Source organism: Girardinichthys multiradiatus, chromosome 11, assembly GCF_021462225.1.
Source record: "Girardinichthys multiradiatus isolate DD_20200921_A chromosome 11, DD_fGirMul_XY1, whole genome shotgun sequence".
In the NCBI taxonomy this organism is placed as follows: Eukaryota; Metazoa; Chordata; class Actinopteri; order Cyprinodontiformes; family Goodeidae; genus Girardinichthys; species Girardinichthys multiradiatus.
Genome location: NC_061804.1, coordinates 41,718,809 through 41,744,422, shown reverse-complemented (window position 1 = coordinate 41,744,422; position 25,614 = coordinate 41,718,809). Strand labels below are relative to the sequence as shown.

The 25,614-nt window shown below is 41.3% G+C and overlaps 1 protein-coding gene across 3 annotated transcripts in view; it reads left to right on the top strand.

The window, feature by feature from the left end:
* arhgap32b (Rho GTPase activating protein 32b) overlaps positions 1 to 25,614 on the top strand; it is a 154,972-nt gene that overhangs the window by 78,289 nt on the left and 51,069 nt on the right. For all 3 annotated transcript variants that reach the window (XM_047379305.1, XM_047379304.1, XM_047379302.1), the window contains exons 4-5: positions 2,812 to 2,906; positions 4,292 to 4,376. In XM_047379305.1, coding sequence (XP_047235261.1) covers positions 2,812 to 2,906; positions 4,292 to 4,376 — 180 coding nt within the window. The remainder of the gene's footprint in view (positions 1 to 2,811; positions 2,907 to 4,291; positions 4,377 to 25,614) is intronic.

The following is a 25,614-nucleotide window of genomic DNA, read 5'->3' as shown; positions in this document are numbered from 1 at the left end:
CAGAGAGCGTCAAAACCAAAAAAGCGAGACTCGTAACCAAAGATTTTTGACATGCGCAAATAAAGGTTTATGTTTTGCAAATAACTTTTTTCTCTTCGTGAGAAACAATTTGTCATTTTAATCAAAAAAAGTTTTATCAAAACATTTTTTTTCTCCCCAAAATAAAATATTCCATTTAAAAAAAACAAAATTGTTACAACTCTGAAAGTTTTGATCACAACTTAATATTTTTTGATTGAGATTAGTTTTTTTTTGATTGAATATTATTTTTTTGATTGAGATTAGTTTTTTTTTATTGAGATTAGTTTTTTTTTGATTGAATATTATTTTTTTGATTGAGATTAGTTTTTTTTAATTGAGATTAGTTTTTTGTTTGATTGAATAATATTGAGACACATTTAACTCCATATGTCCCCAGACATCTGTTGAGTGTTGTAAGAAGAAGGGGGGATGCCACACAGTGGTTAAAATGGCCTTGTCCCAACTTTTTTGGGATTTGTTGACGCCATGGAATTTTGAAACAACATATTTCTGTTCTGTTCTGTTCTGAATAACATTTGATGTTGGCACCTCCACATCATTGCATTCAGCTTTTATTCACAATTTGTTTAGTGTCCCAACTTTTTTGGAATCTGGTTTGTATATAGATGTATATCCATAGATATCAATCTATCAATATATATATATATATATACAGGTCCTTCTCAAAATATTAGCATATTGTGATAAAGTTCATTATTTTCCATAATGTCATGATGGAATTTAACCATTCATATATTTTAGATTCATTGCCACACTAACTGAAATATTTCAGGTCTTTTTATTGTCTTACTATGGATGATTTTGGCATACAGCTCATGGAAAACCCAAAATTCCTATCTACACAAAAATTAGCTATCATTAAAAGGGTCTCTAAACGAGCTATGAACCTAATCATCTGAATCAACGAGTAACTCTAACACCTGCAAAAAGATTCCTGAGGCCTTTTAAAACTCCCAGCCTGGTTCATCACTCAAAAACCCCAATCATGGGTACAGACTGCCGACCTGACTGCTGTCCAGAAGGCCACTATTGACACCCTCAAGCAAGAGGGTAAGACACAGAAGAAATTTCTGAACGAATAGGCTGTTCCCAGAGTGCTGTATCAAGGCACCTCAGTGGGAAGTCTGTGGGAAGGAAAAAGTGTGGCAGAAAATGCTGCACAACGAGAAGAGGTGACCGGACCCTGAGGAAGATTGTGGAGAAGGGCCGATTCCAGACCTTGGGGGACCTGCGGAAGCAGTGGACTGAGTCTGGAGTAGAAACATCCAGAGCCACCGTGCACAGGCGTGTGCAGGAAATGGGCTACAGGTGCCGCATTCCTCAGGTCAAGCCACTTTTGAACCAGAAACAGCGGCAGAAGCGCCTGACCTGGGCTACAGAGAAGCAGCACTGGACTGTTGCTCAGTGGTCCAAAGTACTTTTTTAAGATGAAAGCAAATTCTGCATGTCATTCAGAAATCAAGGTGCCAGAGTCTGGAGGAAGACTGGGGAGAAGGAAATGCCAAAATGCCAGAAGTCCAGTGTCAAGTACCCACAGTCAGTGATGGTCTGGGGTGCCGTGTCAGCTGCTGGTGTTGGTCCACTGTGTTTTATCAAGGGCAGGGTCAATGCAGCTAGCTATCAGGAGATTTTGGAGCACTTCATGCTTCCATCTGCTGAAAAGCTTTATGGAGATGAAGATTTCATTTTTCAGCACGACCTGGCACCTGCTCACAGTGCCAAAACCACTGGTAAATGAAGCAGTCATTTCTGCCAAAGGATTCCCGACCAAGTATTGAGTGCATAACTGTACATTATTATTTGAAGGTTGACGTTTTTTGTATTAAAAACACTTTTCTTTTATTGGTCGGATGAAATATGCTAATTTTGTGAGATAGGAATTTTGGGTTTTCATGAGCTGTATGCCACAATCATCCGTATTAAGACAATAAAAGACCTGAAATATTTCAGTTAGTGTGCAATGAATCTAAAATATATGAATGTTAAATTTTCATCATGACATTAATGAAAATAATGAACTTTATCACAATATGCTAATATTTTGAGAAGGACCAGTATATATATATATATATAGATATATAGATAGATTGATATACATAGACATATTGTGTATTATATATATATACACACGTATATGTGTGTGTAAATATAAAAACGTCTTGTAACAGCTCGTTTTGGTCAAGGGAGCGACAGCAGGTAGGGGAGGAGCTGATTGTCTGTTATTGCATCGTTGGTCCTGGAGGAAGTACAAGAGTTGGTGCATGAGAATGGGTCATCGATTTTGACGCAAACAAGTATCTTTGAATCATTTTTTTTGTATCAGGGATATTAAAATATTAATCATTATGACAACCCTGTTTCTTACAAAAAAAAAACAAGGCACTCATTTAAAAAATGTGCATCCTCAGGAGATGACTTAACTGCTTATTAAAGTAGCTTTGACACAACAAGATCATGAGATCTATTTCTAAATTGTTTACAGAAATCAGCAATTACGCATCACACTTTCATTACAACTGACTTATTGACCAAAGCGACTATACATGGTGGATGATCTGTACCAACTGAGTCTGACCAAATCATCATTTCAGTAATCTCACATGATCAGAATAATCTGCGTCCTGCACACAATTCACTAGAAATACCAGCTAATGAATATGGGAGTGTTGATTGTGCTTCTCAACTGCAGTATATCTGTGCCAGAGAAGTGTTTTTATGCAACCATTGTATCACTGATGTTTGTGCTTATTTGGAATTCTCCTTTTTCAGGCACGAAGCGCTGAGATTCCTGAGCTTAGGGCAGAGCCCCTCATACGTTCCTGCAGCAGCAGTACAGCCAGCATGAAGGTCAAAAATGTCAAAAAGTAAGTAAAGACACACACACAGATCATATATTTGCTTTGATTTGTGCTCCTTTATATCAATGTCTAAAATCTGGAAAGACCTACGGGATCATTCAGGCAAATAATGACACCAAAGTCGATGTTTGGTTGGCAGCTGGCTTCGATAAGTTGCTTTTTTCGCTGTGAATGAAAAACATGATTTATTTCTATTAAAGAACCATAGTTTTGATTCAAATTTTTTAAAAGATCTTCAGTATGAGGCTCAAAAGAAAAGTTTTCTTCTGCCAAGTTATTTTTCAGCTCTAGTGGCCTTTATTATTTTTCCGGAGTATTTTCTGACAGTGAGTAGACAGGAAATGGTGTGGAAAGAGTGGGGTAAGGCAGTGCAGGAACCCCCTACGCCCCCTAACCCCCTACGCCACCAGCGCCTTGCCCATTCTGCCAAGCTATTTAATGACAAAATAAAAAGACGCATCTTGAAATAGTAGCATAGAAATGTGCTGTTTTTTTCCAGTGTTTAATACCAGTTTGAGGTGGAAAAATAAGACTTCTGTTTGCATCACAAAAAATGTCATCAGCAAAGATATGGAGAGAGGCATCTGTAACATTCTGTGTGTTGTTAATTGACATTGTAAGAAGTAGGTACCCTTGAACTGTGCCTTGAGGGACACCTTTTGTGATATTCAGGTATCAGGAGGAAAGGCCATTGAGATGTTTAGAAAGTTAATTTGAAATACAGCTAATTGGTTGGTCTGAAGGTCTTTTGCAGAAGATTGACACCAGGGATAGTCCTTAAGAGCTATTATCCTGCAACTTTTAGATGCATCCCTGCTCAAACACACCTGAATCAACTGACATAATACCCTCATCAGCAGTCATTCACCTCTGGAGAGGCCTGGTAAGGAGATATTAATTTGATTCAGGTGTAGTGGAGAAAAGATGCTTTTAAAAGTTGCAGGGTAGTAGCTTTCAAGGACCTGAGGGTAGCCATGATCTACAGAGCCCAAATGCCAAGTCTAAAAAAGGGAAGCACAGTAGTCCTTTGCGTCCAAGGATGACACAAAATTGTTTTAAACTGTGATGGAAGCAATCACAGTGTGATGGCGTTTCCTAAAACCAGGCTCATGGGGCTATAGAATATTCTTAAGGTCCAGGTTTTCTTTAATGGGCCAGTCAGAGGTTCCTCAGGCAGTTTGCATAGCAAGGTCAAGGAGCTGGTTGAATTGAATGGGATCAACACCTTTTAGGAAGCAGAATACAAAAGCTGCTTTTCTGTTGATGTGCACTCCTGCACCTTTCTCTTCCGCCTGTCACTTGAGCTCTGCCTCCTATAGAAGTGCTACAAACACTGAGTTGTTACCATGGTCAGTGTATTTCTAAACAAACTGTTTTTGTTGTGTTTCCAGACTTTCCTTCACCAAGGGTCATTTCCCGAAACTGGCTGAATGTGCCCACTTCCACTACGAAAACGTTGATTTTGGCACAATCCAGGTACAGTCCTGAAGCTTCTATTTGAATGTCTTCACCATGCTAATGTGTTTTTTTTCTAATTACATATATCCTTCCTGATGAATAGTTTGTGTGACTCATGCTGGTTCTGTTTCTGTTCATGTTTTGGAGAATGTTGATGATTAGCAGGTTTATAGATTGTTGAATGTCTCCGTCTGCTGCAGACTGACTCATTCATCTCAGATCTGTTTGCTTCCCAGAATGAAAGTGATTCAGAAGGGTTTAAGTGTTTCTACCTGGACTTAATTGAATGAGATTGTAAATGTCTGCTGGTACCTGCTCAGTGTCTGGCCTTGTTTCCTCCGAAAACATCTTCATCTTCATCAGTTTAGATCATTCTTCATCATTCTTGAATATAAACGTTTTCCTTGGGTATTACAGGCAATTATTCCTTTTTTATTTTCCTGTTGCTTTACACCTCTGTTTTTACTGTAGCCCTCTTGTCATATTTTGCTGACATCTCCTGAGTGCCTGTAAAACAGGGCCGAATAGAATTTCATCCATTGTTGACTAATTCTGTCTTCACATTCAGAGGTAAAAATGGAACAGCTTAGTCATTTGAAATTAGCTGTTCTCCAGCTTTTACAAAATGTGTTCTGGAATTGCTTCTGTTTCTTGCTCTGACCGAGAATGGGAATAAAACAGTGAAAGGAAATGAAAGCATGCCCTATTTCTCTGTCCCAACAACTCTCTCCTCTGTGGGAAAATGTTTTACCTTTATGTACAGGGGTTGGACAATGAAACTGCAACACCTGTCATTTTAGTGTGGGAGGTTTGACGGCAAAATTGGACCAGCCTGGTAGCCAGTCTTCATTGATTGCACATTGCACCAGTAAGAGCAGAGTGTGAAGGTTCAATTAGCAGGGTAAGAGCACAGTTTTGCTCAAAATATTGAAATGCACACAACATTATGGGTGACATACCAGAGTTCAAAAGAGGACAAATTGTTGGTGCACGTCTTGCTGGTGCATCTGTGACCAAGACAGCAAGTCTTTGTGATGTATCAAGAGCCACGGTATCCAGGGTAATGTCACTGCCAAGGACTACCGAACCATTCTTGAGGACCATGTGCATCCAATGGTTCAAACATTGTATCCTGAAGGCGGTGCCGTGTATCAGGATGACAATGCACCAATACACACAGCAAGACTGGTGAAAGATTGGTTTGATGAACATGAAAGTGAAGTTGAACATCTCCCATGGCCTGCACAGTCACTAGATCTAAATATTATTGAGCCACTTTGGGTGTTTTGGAGGAGCGAGTCAGGAAACGTTTTCCTCCACCAGTATCACGTAGTGACCTGGCCACTATCCTGCAAGAAGAATGGCTTAAAATCCCTCTGACCACTGTGCAGGACTTGTATATGTCATTCCCAAGACGAATTGATGCCGTATTGACCGCAAAAGGAGGCCCTACACCATACTAATAAATTATTGTGGTCTAAAACCAGGTGTTTCAGTTTCATTGTCCAACCCCTGTATTTACTGATTGCGCTGCGCCACTGAGGTTCCTGCTGTATTGTCGTTACTTTAATAAACCAGTAGGGGTCAGCAGTCAGCTAGATCAATTGTAAAGGGTGAGCAGGAGAGCAAAGAAGAGCTCCTTTATGCCTTTGTGGCTGCGGGTTGTTCACTGCTGTCTCAAATTACGAGCTGCAGAATCCATTATCCTCTTAACTGCATACATAGAGAAGATCTTTGAGTTCTTTGACATAGGCTCTAAAGTGTAGATTGGTGTCCCATTGCTATCCCAGCTGTGTGTGCTGTCTGCTGTCTCTGATACACCTTTGTGTTTTACAAACTGCTGTCAAGTATGTGTACGTCTTTGTTTTACCATGTTGTTTGTTTCCTCCCTGATGAGCAAACAGAAGCTCATGTCTGTATAAAGATATTAAATACTCTGTCATGTCTGTTAGTTTCTGTTTCATCTTTAATGTTGTTCAACCAAACATTTGCTTGTTGATATATCTGAAGCATTATGTTTTAGTACTGATTCTGACAAGACATACATAGTTTAGGTCTTATGCTTAGTTAAAACATGGCTGTTGATTAGCTGGACACGATGCAGCAGTAAAGTTTGTTTTTTGGGGGCCATGTTTCTCTGACAGTATCTCCTGCCAACCTGGAAAAGCTGAACTACTAAATGAAAATAAAGCAACAGAAAAGGCCAAAGGGCAGTCTGGATTATGAAAACATTAGTGTTTTCATTGTGAATCAGTTGTTTTCAGATTGCATTTGAGATATGTCCTGGACGGAGGCAGTTTAGACCTTACGATAGCTTTGGTTTTTGGCCACTTTGCTGGAAGATTGTTTTTTTTTCTGTAGGAAAAATAACTAATCAGAAGCATAATGCATATGAATCCGCAATGCTTCCATGGAAAGTGCTTTTTATGATGCTTATTATTTACAACTTAAAACAGTTTTTGTATTCAACTTTTCCACATTAATTTTTATGTTACAGCCAGAAACATTATTTTGTTCTATGTGATCGAGATCTATCTCAAAGCATCTCATAATTGTGGGAAGGAACACAATACATGGTTTTTAAAGTCAAATAAGTCAAGTCTTGCTACAGATTCTTAATTAGGTTTAGGTCTAGACTTTAATTGGGCCATTCTAATATGAGTATGCTTTAAAGTAAACCATTCAAGTGTATCTCTGGCTGTGTGTCTCTCGTTGTTGTACTGTTGGAGGGTGAAACTACAATACAGGGGTCTCCCATCCCAGTCCTCAAAAGCCACTTTTCTGCAACTTTTATATACATCCCTTCTCCGACACACTTGAATCAAAAAAGACGAATTACCTCCTTAGCATGTCATGAGCTCTCCAGGGGACTAATAGAAAGCTTTTCAAATGATTCAGCTCTGGTGGAGCAAAGATGCATCTAAACATTGCAGGAAGGTGGCTTTCGAGGACTGGAGTTGAAGATTTCAGCTCTAACGGGTTTACTTCCAGAATTGATCTTCTTAGAAAGTCTAAGCAGTTTCCCTGCTCTTGCTGGAGAAAATCAGCATGATGCTGGGCTGAAAGGTTTTACCATTGGATTGGTGTATCCAGGGTGATGTGTAACATTAGTTTTCTGCAACACATAGCCATTGCATGTAGATCAGAATACACTTTTGCCATGTCGCATAAAATCCCCGTAAAGTCTGTGGTAGTAACATGATAAAATGTGGGAAGGTTCAGAGTTGTGAATACTTTTGCAAGGCACTGTGTGTTTAATATCCCAGGTTTCTCCAGTATAACCAAATGCTAACCAGGGTTGGAACATTTCTGGTACTTACACCTTACCTGGTGTGCTGCTTATAGCTTACTTTATCTTTCTTTGTTTTTGTTTTTGTTTTTTTCCATCACATGTTTATTATTTTTCCCAGGACAGCAGTCATTGTGAAAACTTAAACTGATTCTAGGGGGTTTTCTCCTCTCTGAGGCTCTGGCCTGAACACTGTAATTTTTCAGTTTACCTGCAGCTGTACTCCTGGAGGAAATTGCATGCTGCAATCCTGTCATCCCAGCAGGGCATGCTGCAGCTCCACGCGTGGCCACCATATTGAAACTGCAAACATGCTATTTCACGTGTGGTTAGAGGTCAAGTGTATTGTTACTGGCCGTGTACATGTATTATGCAAGTCTGAATAAGTAGACAGACAGAATGTCGCGTGCCTGGGTCCTATAACGTTACGTACTCAGTTTCTTAAACTGTGATAGTTCTGATGTAGTTGAACCATCACAATTGCAACTTGGTGCTGGAGCCTATACTAACAGCCTGTAGAAAAACCAGGCTAGTTAAAGTCTCCTAGTTTCTTTCTAATAATAAATTATACCTATGAAAAAAGGGAAGCTGTTGTTAGGGTAGGTTATATTATTGTGGATAAAGCATGATCAGTGGCCAATAGAAATCATCACCTCACATTACTCATATTCTTTAAAATAACATCACCTTTTACAGCTCCAACAAAAAGACCTGTTCATTAGGATAAGCTGTTTTATCCTGTACCAGATAATCACCCTGCTCTCCTCTCCTCTCCTCTCCTCTCCTCTCCTCTCCTCTCCTCTCCTCTCCTCTCCTCTCCTCTCCTCTCCTCCTCATTTCTAATAAACGAGCCACTTTTTTGGTACACCTGTTCAATTGCATCAGAATTAGGGCAAAAGGGGATTAACGACAGTTAGAACGTGGAGTGGTTAGTGGTGCTTGTCTGAGTATTTCAGAAACTGCTGATCTACTGGGATTTTCATATAGAACCAGCTCTCTGGTATACAGAGAATGGTCAGACAAAGAGAAAGTATGCAGTGACCTGCATATGTAGGGACAAAATGCCTTGTTGATGTCAGAGGGAAATGGCCAGACTGGTTCTAGGGGATAGAAGAAGTTCATATAAAACCTGGTTACCATTAAGTTTTGCAGGATACCATTTCTGAGTGTACAACACAACATTACAGCAGGTGGGCTACAGCAGCAGAAGACCACACTGGGTACCACACTCAGTTAAAAACAGGAAACTGAGGCTACAATTCACACAGGCTCACCAAAACTGGACAATAACAGATTAGAAAACAAATTGGTCTGGTCAAGGGTCGATTTTTAGCTGCACCATTCAGATTATAAGTTCCTAAAACAAAACGAATGCGTTGCTCCATCCTACCAAACCTACCAACCCACCCCTCTGTAGTGTTGGAAAGGCACAGAAATCCAGCTTTGAGCAAAGATATTACATTCTGACCAACACTGGACATTAATAATGGCATTAAACTGATATTATTAGCTGTTAAGATTACCTATTTATTTAGATTCATGTCAACACATCAGAGTGATGTTCTTTAAAATAATGACTTTTCCTGTTATTTAAGAGACTAGAACAGACTGCTTCAGACAGTAATATTCTTATCTAGGTTGTTTTGAAATAGACTTTTGTCTGAAAGGTAAGCCAAAAAATTGGAAATGATCAAAGATTCTGTTTGGCCTTGGTAATGACATGCTGTGAACGCACTTGGCAAACATACCACCATGGTCCATGTCTGATGACATCATGACTGGGCAATTTCTGTGTGCTGGTTAATGCTGAGTCAGTACAAAGACAAGTGAAAATTGAGTCAGATGAGAAAGAATGATGGACTGCCAGTTTCAGCAAGTTTTATTTTAACTTTGGGTTTCACCCATGTGGCAGAGATCTAAAACAAGGTTATCCATCACCGCTGTGAAGCTAAGATTGAAAACCCTTCCAGCTGAGAGAGAGAGAGAGGGCCAAGAGCTGATGGTCCCTGACCAGCAGCCCAATCAACTTCAGCTGTCTGACCCAACTGGAGATAGTCTTTTGTCCTGTGATCCCAGCTGCTTACAACCTGCCGGACCCCGAAGGCCTTTCTCTTCTCAATACTTCCAAACGTTCCCTCATACTTCCTTCAGGTAACTAGAATCCAAATGATGCATGAAAACATTAAATTCACTTTTCAGAGGGAGAGAAAGAGACAAGGACAGATTGATTTTGGTAAAGTTAAATTCTTAATCAGCCACTGATACTCTGATTATACATGCGAAACATGTGAAATAATTTCCATACCATCACAACAGGTGATGTTATTCACATGTTTTAAGTAAATAATGAGCCGAAGATCTTTCACTTCATCAGTAACAAACAGTTTGGTAATCCCACTATGCTTGCTGCAACATCCAAAATGTGCAGTTATGGTGATATTCTGTGGGAATGACTATCCATGCATCACATAGCAGAGATATCCTGCCTTCTTTTAGACATCCCATCACTTTGTTTTGGTCTTCTCGTAGACCGTGGGGATCGCTGGGTTCTGCGGGTTCCATAGCTTACAAGCCCTTTTTCTCAATAACTGATGCGGGTTGCAGATCCCTAGTAGGAAAAGTTGCATTAAACTTTGTAATTCCCTTAGCTATTTTGGGGTTAGGGGCGAACATTGATGGCTTGACACTCCTCTGGCTGTCAGTGGCTGGATTTTATTAACTGTTTTTTAAGGCCTCCATTTGGAACCATGCAAAACGGTTTTACATGTTTGTCCTGTTTCAAAACATTTCAGTCTAATTTTATCCAGTCTGCATATAATATGGATCTATGATCTTAGTTCAGAGATTGCTGGCCAAATCCATTTGACTTTGTGTACAACATAAACTCTCCGGGTGACACACATACGCACTTGAGTTTCTCCTTTTCTGTTTCTGAAGATTAAGCTGGAAATAACATGAAGATAATCAAGTGTTGGTGTTTGTAAATTTATTTTGAACTGCCTGTGTCTTGAGGCATCTTAAAATAGCTTTTACCCCTTGGATTGTTCTATTATGCGTTATGGCCGATCTGTGTTTAAAAACCACCCTTTGAATAAAGTTTGTCTTAACTGTAAAAACACAGCACAGAACACATCATTAGCTGAGTAGCTAGTCTGCTAGCACTTTTCTGGGTTTTCTCAACACAAACAGAAACCCAACGTCTTTAAACGAACATTAGTTAGATTACTTAACTCTAAACTAATCTTCTCTGCCCAAACACTACCTCTTACGTGAATCGTTCTGAAGAAAACTTGTCTGGGCAATGAGTTGAGGGAAGAGAAGCTGTCCGGTAATCTACTGAATTGTACATCAAACGTTTGGCTCCTTCAGTGACCGAGGTGTTGCAGGGTAGCTCTCGCTACCTGGACGTGCACCTAGGAGGGCGTGTAATGCTGCAGTACTATTGCCTTCTTTTCCAGGCCGTGGAGGAAATCTGCTTCAATTAGGGCTGCTTCTGGAGGCCTTAGAAGAAAAGTCAAGCCACGCTCGACTTATTACACCCTTTCATAAATAAATGCCTCGAACACTCGAACAGCAAATTCATTACTTGACTTTGTTGCATACGATCAGTGTGATCGTAGTCACTTTTGGATTCAAGAATTCTTTGGATTAGAATCCTTACTTGCCCGTGAGTTTCAAGGCCTTCCGCTGATGTGTGCTCTGGTCCCTCTAGAAGCCGCTATCCGCAGCCGGAATGAGACCGAGCAAAAGGGGAGAGGTGTCTTTGGGTCAGAGATTCCAGATCTGACTCATCCTCTTCCTGGGCTGAGCTGGAAGTAGGTAATGCTAGGCCTGTGCGATATGGAAAAACATCCTGTCACAATAAAAATTTTCATATCAGTCGATATCAATATATATCATGATGTAAAACAAATGACTATTTTTGTTACTATTAAGTGAGATTTGAAGATATCAGAAGGTTATTTTGGAATTTAAAATAAAAATTTCAAAAGTTTATTATTGAACATTATTCAGCTGTTTGGGATAAATAAATCAGAATCAGCTTTATTGCTAAGTTTGTGCACACAAATAAGGAATTTGACTCCGGTACACTTTGCTCTCAGTGAAGATTTTTGTCAGTATAAATGGAAATAAAAATATATATTTTGAATATACAAATATACAAAAGTGTTATTACAAGAGAAGACAATGTGAGATCAGTCCAATAATGTATGGTGTTGTTCTGGAACTCTGTCAAGTGTTCAACAGAGAAACAGCCTGGGGGAAGAAACTGTCTCTGTGGCGTCTGATTTTAGCAGACAGCCCTCAGTAGCGCCGACCTGAAGGTAAAAACCTAAACAGTTTAAAAGAGGCATATTTTAAAGTACAGTCTTCTTTTGCAATACAGTAAACTACTGTATTTGTGATTTCTCTTTGTAGCTTCGTTTTTTTTATCATTAGGTATGAGAAAGCCAGTGCAAGTTGGCATGAGAAAAAAATTAGATGAGCTCTATGGTTGATTGTTGCCGCTGTACAGGTGTTGTTTTTGGGGAAAGGAGAGGTGGCGGGGGCTTAGCACTTGCTCTTATCTGGGATTGCAAAATTTTACATTCTGCGTGCTCCAGTATGTGGCACTGGTTCGGGTTGTTTAACAAACTGGTGTCGGAGCATGGCCTCAACGTAATTTGCAGTGCACGCTACTTTGTAGTGAACTTTAAAACAGCCAAAATATCTCCACATGACTAAACTGCTCAGACCCTTCTTGTCAATGATGTCGTTCGGTGTGTCTTGCATATTTTTGTCTTTGGGGTACTCAGTTCTCTTTTTTCAGTGATGTCCTATGTGTAACCTGAAGTAAGAGGCTACAGCTGCACAAACATTAGCCGTTAGCGCTTCTGGCTGCTACTGTGCTGTGTGCGACAGCCTAACTTTGCGTGGCTCTGTTCCAGTCACATGAATGGTCCAGTGCGGAGTAACTCTTATAATCATTGCCTATTTATTTTATCTGTAAATTGAAGGTCTATATCGACCCTTTCTCATATGTCTATCGTGGAAAAATCATATCGAGATACAGGGGTTGGACAATGAAACTGAAACACCTGTCATTTTAGTGTGGGAGGTTTCATGGCTAAATTGGACCAGCCTGGTAGCCAGTCTTCATTGATTGCACATTGCACCAGTAAGAGCAGAGTGTGAAGGTTGAATTAGCAGGGTAAGAGCACAGTTTTGCTCAAAATATTGAAATGCACACAACATTATGGGTGACATACCAGAGTTCAAAAGAGGACAAATTGTTGGTGCACATCTTGCTGGCACATCTATGACCAAGACAACAAGTCTTTGTGATGTATCAAGAGCCACGGTATCCAGGGTAACGTCAGCATACCACCAAGAAGGACCAACCACATCCAACAGGATTAACTGTGGACGCAAGAGGAAGCTGTCTGAAAGGGATGTTCGGGTGCTAACCCGGATTGTATCCAAAAAACATAAAACCACGGCTGCCCAAATCACGGCAGAATTAAATGTGCACCTCAACTCTCCTGTTTCCACCAGAACTGTCCGTCGGGAGCTCCACAGGGTCAATATACACGGCCGGGCTGCTATAGCCAAACCTTTGGTCACTCATGCCAATGCCAAACGTCGGTTTCAATGGTGCAAGGACCGCAAATCTTGGGCTGTGGACAATGTGAAACATGTATTGTTCTCTGATGAGTCCACCTTTACTGTTTTCCCCACATCCGAGAGAGTTACGGTGTGGAGAAGCCCCAAAGAAGCGTACCACCCAGACTGTTGCATGCCCAGAGTGAAGCATGGGGGTGGATCAGTGATGGTTTGGGCTGCCATATCACGGCATTCCCATGGCCCAATACTTGTGCTAGATGGGCGCATCACTGCCAAGGACTACCAAACCATTCTTGAGGACCATGTGCATCCAATGGTTCAAACATTGTATCCTGAAGGCGGTGCCGTGTATCAGGATGACAATGCACCAATACACACAACAAGACTGCTGAAAGATTGGTTTGATGAACATGAAAGTGAAGTTGAACATCTCCCATGGCCTGCACAGTCACCAGATCTAAATATTATTGAGCCACTTTGGGGTGTTTTGGAGGAGCGAGTCAGGAAACGTTTTCCTCCACCATTATCATGTAGTGACCTGGCCACTATCCTGCAAGAAGAATGGCTTAAAATCCCTCTGACCACTGTGCAGGACTTGTATATGTCATTCCCAAGACGAATTGACGCTGTATTGGCCGCAAAAGGAGGCCCTACACCATACTAATAAATTATTGTGGTCTAAAACCAGATGTTTCAGTTTCATTGTCCAACCCCTGTATATATTGCTGTCGTTTATCGCCCATCTCTAGTTAATGCAACTTATTTAGAAAGTTCCAGAAAAGTTCATATTGACCCTTTAATGTTGTAACCCATTATTCACTTCATGGCTGGGGTCCCAACAGTGTAAAACCTGTCTGTACCTTTTTGAGCCTTCCTGTTATCATCCAAAGGTGTTGCTCTCCTTCCCATTCTTGGAGCATGAATGCATACATGTCTTTGAAAAATACATTTTCCTCAGTTCATTTTAAAACACCTCACTGATACTGAAACAAACTAACTTTGCTTGTTGATGGTCAGGATTCATCAAGCAAAAAATCATCAGATTTCAGTCACTTTCTTAGTGTGTCTCAGATAAGAAATGAGGATGTGGGCTTACATTTTTAAGTTTGTACAAGAACGCAGAAGTTTGAATTAGAATCCAATATAGGACAATAAACGACAAATTTCAAAAGCTGTGAAGGACTTTTCCCCTCATGTTGACCGCAGTGCACGCACTCAGAAAGTGTGTGATTCCTAGCAAGGGCTTCTACCTTATGAATTGTAACAGAGAGACCCCTGCAAACATTGAGCCACACAGCCTTCAATAAAAGTAGGACAAAAAGCAATAACAAAATCTGATTTTGTAACTATAGGTATTAATATCTGGACTTAGTGGAGACTCACATGTTCTCACAAGCCTCATTCTCCTGCAAGATGATGTCAAACCCTCTGTCACATGTCCGCCCAGAGGCCCGGGAATGATGTAACTATTACTCATTCTGCTTGTGTTGGGGAAAACAGAAGCCTGGCCAGAGCTCACAGTCTTTGTGCCTCGTGGTCATTGTTGAAAGATTCTTAAAGCTGCATCACAGACAAAACTGCACAAAATCCAACACTCATTAAAGATGGCTGGGGTCTATGAAAAACTGCTCAGTGTTAATTTTTTGCAATCGAGTATTATATAAACCTGTGTGTTCCTGGTTTTAGTATTCTACCACACGGAGTTTAGCCAGTCAACAATAAACATGACCTGCTCAAACTGTTCCATTCACTCTGTCTTCATGTCCAATTAAATGTGAAAACTGAATACAATGATTTATTTCACAACCTGCTGTGAGACAAAAACTCTTAAATGTTGAAATATTTTAACTGCTAAGCCAGCTGCTTGGAGGAACTGCTCTACAGGGGGCTGATAACTTATCTGTGAGACCTTTACTCTGCTTTGCCTGATTCATGAACATGATTTCTGGGAAATTACACTCACCGGCCACTTTATTAGGTACACCTGTCCAACTGCTCGTTAACACAAATTTCTAATCAGCCAATCACATGGCAGCAACTCAATGCATTTAGGCATGTAGACATGGTCAAGACGATCTGCTGCAGTTCAAACCGAGCATCAGAATGGGGAAGAAAGGGAAATTTAAGTGACTTTGAACGTGGCATGGTTGTTGGTGCCAGACGGGCTGGCCTGAGTATTTCAGAAACTGCTGATCTACTGGGATTTTCAACCACTACCATCTCTAGAGTTTACAGAGAATTGTCCAAAAAAGAGAAAATATCCAGTGAGCGGCAGTTCTGTGCCTTGTTGATGCCAGAGGTCAGAGGAGAATAGCCAGACTGGTTTGAGTTGATAGAAAGACAACAGTAAATCAAATAACCACTCGTTACAACCAAGGCATGCAGAAGAGCATCTCTGAATGCACAACACGTTGATCCTTGAGGCGGATGGGCTACAGCAGCAGAAGACCACACCGGGTGCCATTCCTGTCAGCTAAGAACAGGAAACTGAGGCTACTATTCACACAGGCTCACCAAAATTGGACAATAGAAGATTGGAAAAACGCTTCCTGGTCTGATGAGTCTCGATTTCTGCTGCGACATTCAGATGGTAGGGTCAGAATTTGGTGTCAACAACATGAAAACATGGATCCATCCTGCCTTGGATCAACAGTTCAGGCTGGTGGTGGTGGTGTAATGGTGTGGGGGATATTTTCTTGGCACACTTTGGGCCCCTTAGTACCAATTGAGCATCGAGTTAACGCCACAGCCTACCTGAGTATTGTTGCTGACCATATCCATCCCTTTATGACCACAGTGTACCCATCTTCTGATGATTACTTCCAGCAGGATAACCCACCATGTCATAAAGCAGAAATCATCTCAGACTGGTTTCTTGAACATGACGATGAGTTCACTGTATTCAAATGGCCTCCAAAGTCACCAGATCTCAATCCAATAGATCACCTTTGGGATGTGTTGGAATGGAAGATTCGTATCATGGATGTGCAGCTGACAAATCTGCAGCATCTGTGTGATGCTATCATGTAAATATGGACCAAACTTTCTGAGCAATGTTCCTGATTTTTGCTGTCTGCATGTGTCAGAATGAAGACCCCAGACAACCTAGTCGTATTGTTTTCTCATTTCCAAAATGTGGTTTCTGACTAACACCCTTTCTGTACTTTATCTGACAAAACAGGATTGCAATGGGGGGTTGCCACCAGTGTGCAAAATGGCCTGAATTAGCAGGATGCACTTATTGACAATCTATTCTTTGCATTTAGGTGGAAATCCATTTCAGACCCACTTAGTTTACTTTCCAAAAAAGGTTCCTCTGTGTTAGATAGTGCTTCATCTATCCTTACACAGAGCTGTGTGAATGCCCACCACCGTAATCAGATTTATTTTGTCATTGCTCCAAGCTATGATCTCAACCCTCTTTCAGCAACCTCGCTCTGTGTTTAAATTCCATTGCACTCCTGAGTCCTATAGCCAATCTGTTTTTATAGCTTAACTAATGATTTTAGATATGGCCCCTTCACACTTCCTTCTGCAGCTCGCATTCACTGCAGCAAAGCCTGCATTCTACCACCGCTGTCTTTGCTCTTTTGCAGTCTGACAAACCACCATCATGTGGAAATAACATCAAGCAAAAACCACCATTATAAATCCAAAAAAGACAGATGTTGCAATATTACACAACTTAAGTAGGTATATTCAAGTGACTGTTGGTTAATTTTTAGACCACTATGACATCATAAAGCCCCACATACCAGGCATTTACAAGATGAGACCTGTCTCATGAAGATCTTATTAAAGTGCTGGTAATGCTGTCTAATGTGTCTGAGGCTTTCACTGTGCCTGGTAACCTTTACTTCTAGGTTTGAGTGATTGTCGGATGCTCAACCTGCTCAGCTCATCGTGCCATGTGCCAGCATGTTATTAAACCAGTCATTTACATACCCATCACTGGTTTGCATTTATATAAATATTTATAATTACACCTTGCTTATTGACTTGGCACTCAACTTTTTTTTGCAGTAAACATAATCTGAAATAAAGCAGTGGGTACTTAAGTGAACCTTGTTTTCCCAATAAATGCTAAGATATTGTTTGATGCACGTTTAACCATAAGCAGACAGATAATGTTTTATAGTACTTGGTTTTAAGGTTTAATAGCCTACATATATTGCGCCCCTCTTTTTAAGCCAGTATCAATGATGTACATTACTATGAAGTCATGAAATGAGTTAATTCTCCGTCCGTCCGTCTGGATGGATGGATGGATGGAAGGAAGGGAGGAAGGGATTTTCATTGACGTCAGTTAATATATCTTGAACATATCTTGGGTGTCTCCATATCGCTTCATGCATTTCGCAACATTGCATACTTTTTCGACCATGGATAAGTATCTAGAGTCATTACAGCCTCCTGATAAGCCCATGTGTCTCAAGAGCAACAAGGTGGATCTATATGTACTGCCTATTGGTTTGTCTAACGCAAATCCGGACAATAGGGGGCACAACTATTTTTTCATAGCCACAACATAGGCAAAAATCCATAATAACTTCAATATTGCCTTTTATTGGATAATTACATAATCGTTATATTACTAAGTAATACATGTCGGCTTACAGCATAACAGTTAAATGTAAATTGCAGCCTACATCTAGCTGGTCAATGCGTGAGTGCGCTGCTTACTGAACTAGGTCTCAGTGCTGAGTGCTAGGTGGCAGTGCTGAGTGCCCAGCTCAAAATCAACTGATCAGCTAACAGTCTTGGCAGACTACTTTCCAGAATATTATTACAATAAATACAGATGAACATTATTTATTTACCTGTCACAAAATGTGCACTGCACACTCGGGCGTGAGTGAGGTTCAAGACGTCCAAATGCGCCCTAGATATCCAGTTCAGCCACAGTAGCCGACTTTGTGTACTCATTGTTTTTGTTTTCTCACACTGATTTTCTATCACAGCTGGCAGATGGTAGAATGAACGTTGGTCTTAAACACCACATGCAGCACAACCCACAATTAAGCAGGTTTTCCCCATAGTTAAAATGAATGGTCCGGAGTTTTACTTCACTGATCACACAAAAAAAACGAAAACAGGCTGCAGATGCCACCCAAGATGGCGATTGCAAAGTGCGGTCATGTGACCGCGACGTCATGTGAAAACCCCCATTAAGGCATCAATCAATGAATATGCAAATGAATGGATGGAGAGTCTGCAGAAATGGGACCATTGGAGGAATGAATAGACAAACGTGTATAATTTTGAGCAGGTAGCTGGACGGAAGGACTATGAATTAACAAATGGATATTTTAATGCAAAAACAGATGTTGGCATGAGGAAGGAACAAACTAATGATTTACAGTTAGATAAATATGTGGAAAGATGGATGAATGGATTGATATTCTGATTTAGAAAAGACAAATGGTTGGATAGATGGATGGATGGTTTTAACTTTGAGACAATGGTATCAGGAACAGGGTCTGACCTGCAAAATACATGAATGATATTTTCCAGACAGCACAGGAACCTTTTCCCTTACAAAAAAGGAAAAATGAATTACTTGAAATATGGGTCATGTTTCTCCAAACTCCAACTTGCACTGGACCCTTGAAAAGTTATTGTAAATTCCAAAACCATATACATTTTTTTTAATCTTTTTCTAATCTAAGTTTAAAAATTTAGATATTCCTTTCTTTTGTTAAAACTGAATTTTTTGGGGTTTTCTTTCCCCAATGACAGCTTAGAATACAGTAAGTTAGGTTTCTTGGACATCATCTGAGCATGTAGTGGCCTACCTTTTCATTGGTATAGCATATAAGTGGGCGGAATTAACTAGGTCATCACTGAATTATTATTTTTATAAGCAGACATATACTAGAGAGACTGCAAGCTGTGCCTGGCAGACTGAGGTGAGCAGAAGTCTCAGATAACTGGAATACAAAGCTGGGCTTAGCTCAGAAGTGAGTGCTGTCACTATTCCTGTTTTCCGCAGCACATGTTGGATTGCTGTTGTAGATCTTGGCGTTTTAATGATTTCAGACACCGAAGTTGATAGGTTAGAAAGCTTATAAACAAAGACAAGTGTAAAATAAGACACAAGGTGAACCAAGTAAGTTTGACTTGCAAGGGCGAGACAGTCCTCTGCCAGAACAGCGACTTCCTTCTCACAAAGGGAGAAATCCTTGCACCAGCCTTTTATTTACAACTCAGATTCCTACAAGCAAAAAGCATGAATTTGTTCAGCCAATTCTTACAGAGATTTCAACCTAAAAGAGTAGTCATTCCCATATATGGTATAAGCTTGTCATGTCCAGAGAGTGATCCACTCCAGACCGCATTCCTTAACCTTCCACAAACACTTTTTCACACTAAAAGAACAATCATAGGAATCATCTTAACTATAGTAGAACTTCAAACAAACATGATTTTAACTAAACAATGATAACTTATATACATTTTTCCAACAGAAGTTTAGCCCAGCTACAATGGTTTGCTGACATAAGTTTAAAAGGAATTTCTGGAATGATATATGGATCTTTTAACCACTTAAGATTTGTCTGGGAAAACGTTGTTTTAACATTTGGGCTGCATACAGAACTGCTGCTGTGCATAGTTTTCGTTGTCCGATGAGCTAACCCCTCCCTCCTAGGAGGGATTGCTGATATGACCTCGGTCAGTAATTCATCAGGTAATCATGGAAGATTCATGTCGTGTCGCACGGCGTCATCCGTGGTGGATGCCTGGGAGACCAGAAACTCCAGTGAGACAGGCTGGGGTTGCTCTTCATCGTCACCAGCAGAGGTTCAACAGGTGGCGGTCTCAGTGGTGACAGAAGTTTGAGTGCTGCTGTTCACAGTGGTGATTGACACCTGGCGTCCTTTGTCGTCAGTGCCTGGAGGAGGCGAATCAGGGGAGCTAGGGGTGCCAACAGAAACAATCCTTCCGTCGAGTAGATGCAGGGTGGGCAACCACAATCTATCTTTAGGATCTTCCCAGATGTAACTGATGATAGGGAGATACATTCCCCATGAATGTGTCTGTATCCTAAAGGTGTGCGCGGCAGCCTTGAAGGCCGATGTCCAGGTCATCTCATATCATGTCTGAAGAGTTTGGCTAATGGTCATGGAGATATAGGGAAGATCCCCAGGACCCTCAATGCAGAAAACACTTGTCACTGTAGTATAGTCGACAGCAATAGAGAGACAGTGGTGACACCAGTGGGCTTCAGGCGTAACCCCCAGGTATCTGAGCACTGAGGCTGAAATTCCACATCTGGAACAGGAGACAGGGTCCTGGAGAGATATATTGGAGGCCCATAAGTGGATATTTCAGGAACATAATGTTGACCCTGGATAATCACCTCCAGGGTTGAAAACTAAATGAAGAGATTGACCAAACTATAGAAGCATGCATTTCTAGCAAGCAAAATTGAGACTGTAGTGCTAGACTACTTCTCTGATCCATCTCTGGGCGGCCAGCCAAGGGAAGTGAAAAGGTGGACGTTGGGTGTCACTCGACGAGGCATCGGGAGAAGCAGTTGTGTCATGGAAGAGAGCTGCATAGGTCATAAGCCAAACCATAATGGGTAGATCGGAAGTGAGTTGTAGCCCGTAAAGGAGAGAGAGTACTCCACATCCTAAGCTCTAAGCCACCAAGCTAGCTAATTTTGCAAGCCAAATCCATTTGCCCTGACCTCTGAGAGAGAGAGTTAGTCGCCCTAAATATGTGATGATGCTAAGAGCGCCTCCATTATTGCAGTTACTATCTTAGCAGGTGCACGATGGGTGACATGAGGTCTGCTTAGCAGTATCTCAAGCACTAAGGCAATGGTGTCGACACAAAGCCAGGCTTCTCTTCCAGTTCAACATTTCATCTTCCGTTGACAGGAATCCTTTTTTAGCTAACTCCAATTCTCTCGAGGCTCTTCCTGTCCAAAGCCTTGAAGTTGTTCATCAAATGGCAACCAGTCCGATGTAGAGAGGCATGATGCTTGGTTCGCTGGCCATCTCTCCGGTTTCTGGTTATCCTTAGCTGAGAATTGGCTTGAGCTGTTCGACTCCTTGGATCCCTCTCTTCTGTAACAACACTGTGTCACGATCCAGTACTTGCTTCACATTGTCAGTGGTATCGTACTTGGGTTTCACTGCTGTTGACACAGGGTGATCTCATGCTCTCACCCACACTCGTTGTCCCTCACAGAATGGCACCTTAAGCGTTGGCTTCCCTGTTTTGTCATTGGAGCTCCGCCCCACTTCTTGTGAAGAGAATGGTCATTGGTTGAGTTCTGCTGCAGGGGAGGGTCTACTGACTCGCTGTTTGTCATTCAGTGCTCATTCCCAGGACTCATGCACGCTCCGTACCACCTCATCCACGTACTTCCTTGTGGCGTTCTGTCCCACTTCTCAATCCCAACAAAGACAACTTTTCTCTGTTGAACATAGCGATCCACCTCAGCGTTTCCACGCCAGTGAGCCCCTTCTCGGGTATGACCCTTCTGGTGCTCCACTTCAAACTCCAGGCTCATCCTCAACTCGGCGATCTTTTTCCACAGATCTTGATAGGCCACTAACTTTCCTTTGGCGCTTTCAAATCCATTTTCTTCCCAAATGGATAAGTCTTCATTTAAGTTATTATTGTGCACATTAGTGGCTGTCTGTGATTATCTTTGCTCTTTTAATTCTTCCCCTTATCAACTCCAACATTTCCTTCAGCACTGCTGTCACTTCTCCTGCCTGGGCACTACCGGGAGTTTTATCTTTCTGGCGACACCTCTCTTGACCGTGCTGTTTGAGAATGAACTCCCCAGTAGGTATATAGTGTATAGGACCCACTCTTTTCTTTCGCAGACGGCTGTAAGGGTGTTTTCTTGCTGGCTGCTTTTGCTGGGCCAATCTCAAGGTTGGGGTCCAGCAGGATGTCTTCCCATCTTCCCCACCTCGTATTGGTTACTTTTGTGCTTTCCACCGTTCCTTTTCTGGCTCTGAGTGATGACTTTAATCTGCTGTCCTTGTGCTATGTCTTTCAGGTTGCTCCAGTATCTAGCAAGCACTGCTAACTCCTTTTCTTCTTGGGGGAATTTCTTCTCAACAGATGATAAAGTGTAACTCCACAAAGTACCAAGCCCCCGTTTTCATTACTCACTTTCAGCATAGAGTCCTCATCTTCACAGCTGATTTAGGCCACTAACTTCTCAGTCAAGCTCCTCGGTTCCAACCTCACAGCTTCTTGGATTGCTTCTTTGAGCTTATCCAGGTCGTTCTGGTGTGATGCAGTCCATGTCCAGTTCTTCTTTGTCACTTTTTCCTCTTCTCCTTCTCGCTTCTTTAGGCAGGCATATAATGGCTTAGCATACCTTTGATAATCAGGGACATGATCTCTCACATATTCTCCCTTATGTTAACTGTATACAAATTGAGATAAATTTGTTTGTGATACCAAGTCCTTTAGAGCACTTCCTGCATTCACTCTGCAGCTAACAATTTAAAAATGAACATCAGGAAGATGAGACAATGAGATAATGCTGAGAGAAGCACCATCAAATGAGCTAGTGAAAGACATTTTTCAGTTATACCAGTCAGCCCAATAAACATTTGGTCAGAAACTGAAAATAAATTTTTCCTGATCAATGAACGCACCTCATTTCCTGTATCAATGAGGTGAAAATAAAGTCAGAGGAAGTAAAAAATGTGCATGAAGCTATTTAAAAGGTAACCGTCATTTTATTTTTTTAAAAAGCATCATGTTGGCAATTCACCTGGTTAGCTACATCCAGGCAGATTTCTTTGGGTTCTGGACATTTCGCTTTTTAAATTTAAGGCCTTTAGTACTTTGACAGTTTTGGTCATTTAATTAACTTTTCAGGTAAGGAGCTATATGCTACAATACTAGGCTACAATGATTATTCTATGTAGTTGACAACATCGACAAAGAAAATTGTCAATGCTAAATTTTACTGTCTATGTGGCATATGGAACCACTTCAGTGGGTTTTTTAAACAGGAAGTACAATACAGGAAGTTGTGGGGGCACCATATACGTTTACAACCATCGGAAATGTCACGCTGTAGTTTGGTGAAATCGACTAAAATGTTAACAAACTAAAGACAAATTGGTGACAAACTTCAATAACATCAACTGTTTCCAGGTTATTTGATTTTGGATTTCTCTGCAAACCTTTCCCCAGAACCTTAATGAAAGAGGTTCTTTTCTCTCGTCGCCTAAAGAGTTGATGCTATTCTAGTGCTGATTTTAGTTCCCTTAGGCGGTATACTGTCAGTCCAAACAGAAAGATATATACATATATACATGTATGTGTGTGTGTTTATGTGTGCATATATATATATATATATATATATATATATATATATTTATATATATATATATATATGCACACATAAACATATATATATATATATATATATATATATATATATATATATATATACGACGATAAGTTCATCCGAGTCACCAGCCTCAGAAATCGAAGGTTAACAGCAGCTCAGATTAGAGAACAGGTCAATGCCACACAGAGTTCTAGCAGCAGACACATTTCTAGAACAACTGTTAAGAGGAGACTGTGTGAATCAGGCCTTCATAGTAAAATAGCTGCTAGGAAACCACTGCTGAGGACAGGCAACAAGCAGAAGAGACTTGTTTGGGCTAAAGAACACAAGGAATGGACATTAGACCAGTGGAAATCTGTGCTTTGGTCTGATGAGTCCAAGTTTGAGATCTTTGGTTCCAACCACCATGTCTTTGTGCGACGCAGAAGAGGTGAAAGGATGGACTCTACATGCCTGGTTCCCACCGTGAAGCATGGAGGAGGAGGTGTGATGGTGTGGGGGTGCTTTGCTGGTGACACTGTTGGGGATTTATTCAAAATTGAAGGCATACTGAACCAGCATGGCTACCACAGCATCTTGCAGCGGCATGCTATTCCATCCGGTTTGGGTTTAGTCGGACCATCATTTATTTTTCAACAGGACAATGACCCCAAACACACCTCCAGGCTGTGTAAGGGCTATTTGACCAAGAAGGAGAGTGATGGGGTGCTGCGCCAGATGACCTGGCCTCCACAGTCACCGGACCTGAACCCAATTGAGATGGTTTGGGGTGAGCTGGACCGTAGAGTGAAGGCAAAAGGGCCAAAAAGTGCTAAGCATCTCTGGGAACTCCTTCAAGACTGTTGGAAAACCATTTCAGGTGACTACCTCTTGAAGCTCATCAACAGAATGCCAAGAGTGTGCGGAGCAGTAATCAAAGCAAAAGGTGGCTACTTTGAAGAACCTAGAATATAAGACCTATTTTCAGTTGTTTCACACTTTTTTGTTCAGTATATAATTCCACATGTGTTAATTCATAGTTTTGATGCCTTCAGTGTGAAGCGACAATATTCATAGTCATGAAAATAAAGAAAACTCTTCAAACTCAATCCGGGTTAACACCCGAACATCCCTTTCAGACAGCTTCCTCTTGCGTCCACAGTACCCTGGATACCGTGGCTCTTGATACATCACAAAGACTTGCTGTCTTGGTCACAGATGCGCCAGCAAGACTTGCACCAACAATTTGTCATCTTTTGAACTCTGGTATGGCACCCATAATGTTGTGTGCATTTCAATATTTTGAGCAAAACTGTCCTCTTACCCTCTTACATTATGGGTGACATACCAGAGTTCAAAAGAGGACAAATTGTTGGTGCACGTCTTGCTGGCACATCTGTGACCAAGACAGCAAGTCTTTGTGATGTATCAAGAGCCACGGTATCCAGGGTAATGTCAGCATACCACCAAGAAGGACGAACCACATCCAACAGGATTAACTGTGGACGCAAGAGGAAGTTGTCTGAAAGGGATGTTCGGGTGCTAACCCGGATTGTATCTAAAAAACATAAAATCACGGCTGTCCAAATCACGGCAGAATTAAATGTGCACCTCAACTCTCCTGTTTCCACCAGAACTGTCTGTTGGGAGCTCCACAGGGTCAATATACACGGCCGGGCTGCTATAGCCAAACCTTTGGTCACTCATGCCAATGCCAAACGTCGGTTTCAATGGTGCAAGGAGCGCAAATCTTGGGCTGTGGACAATGTGAAACATGTATTGTTGTCTGAAGAGTCCACCTTTACTTTTTTCTCCACATCCGGGAGAGTTACGGTGTGGAGAAGCCCCAAAGAAGCGTACCACCCAGACTGTTGCATGTCCAGAGTGAAGCATGGGGGTGGATCAGTGATGGTTTGGGCTGCCATATCATGGCATTCCCTTGGCCCAATTCTTGTGCTAGATGGGCGCATCACTGCCAAGGACCATGTGCATTCAATGGTTCAAACATTGTATCTTGAAGGCGGTGCCGTGTATCAGGATGA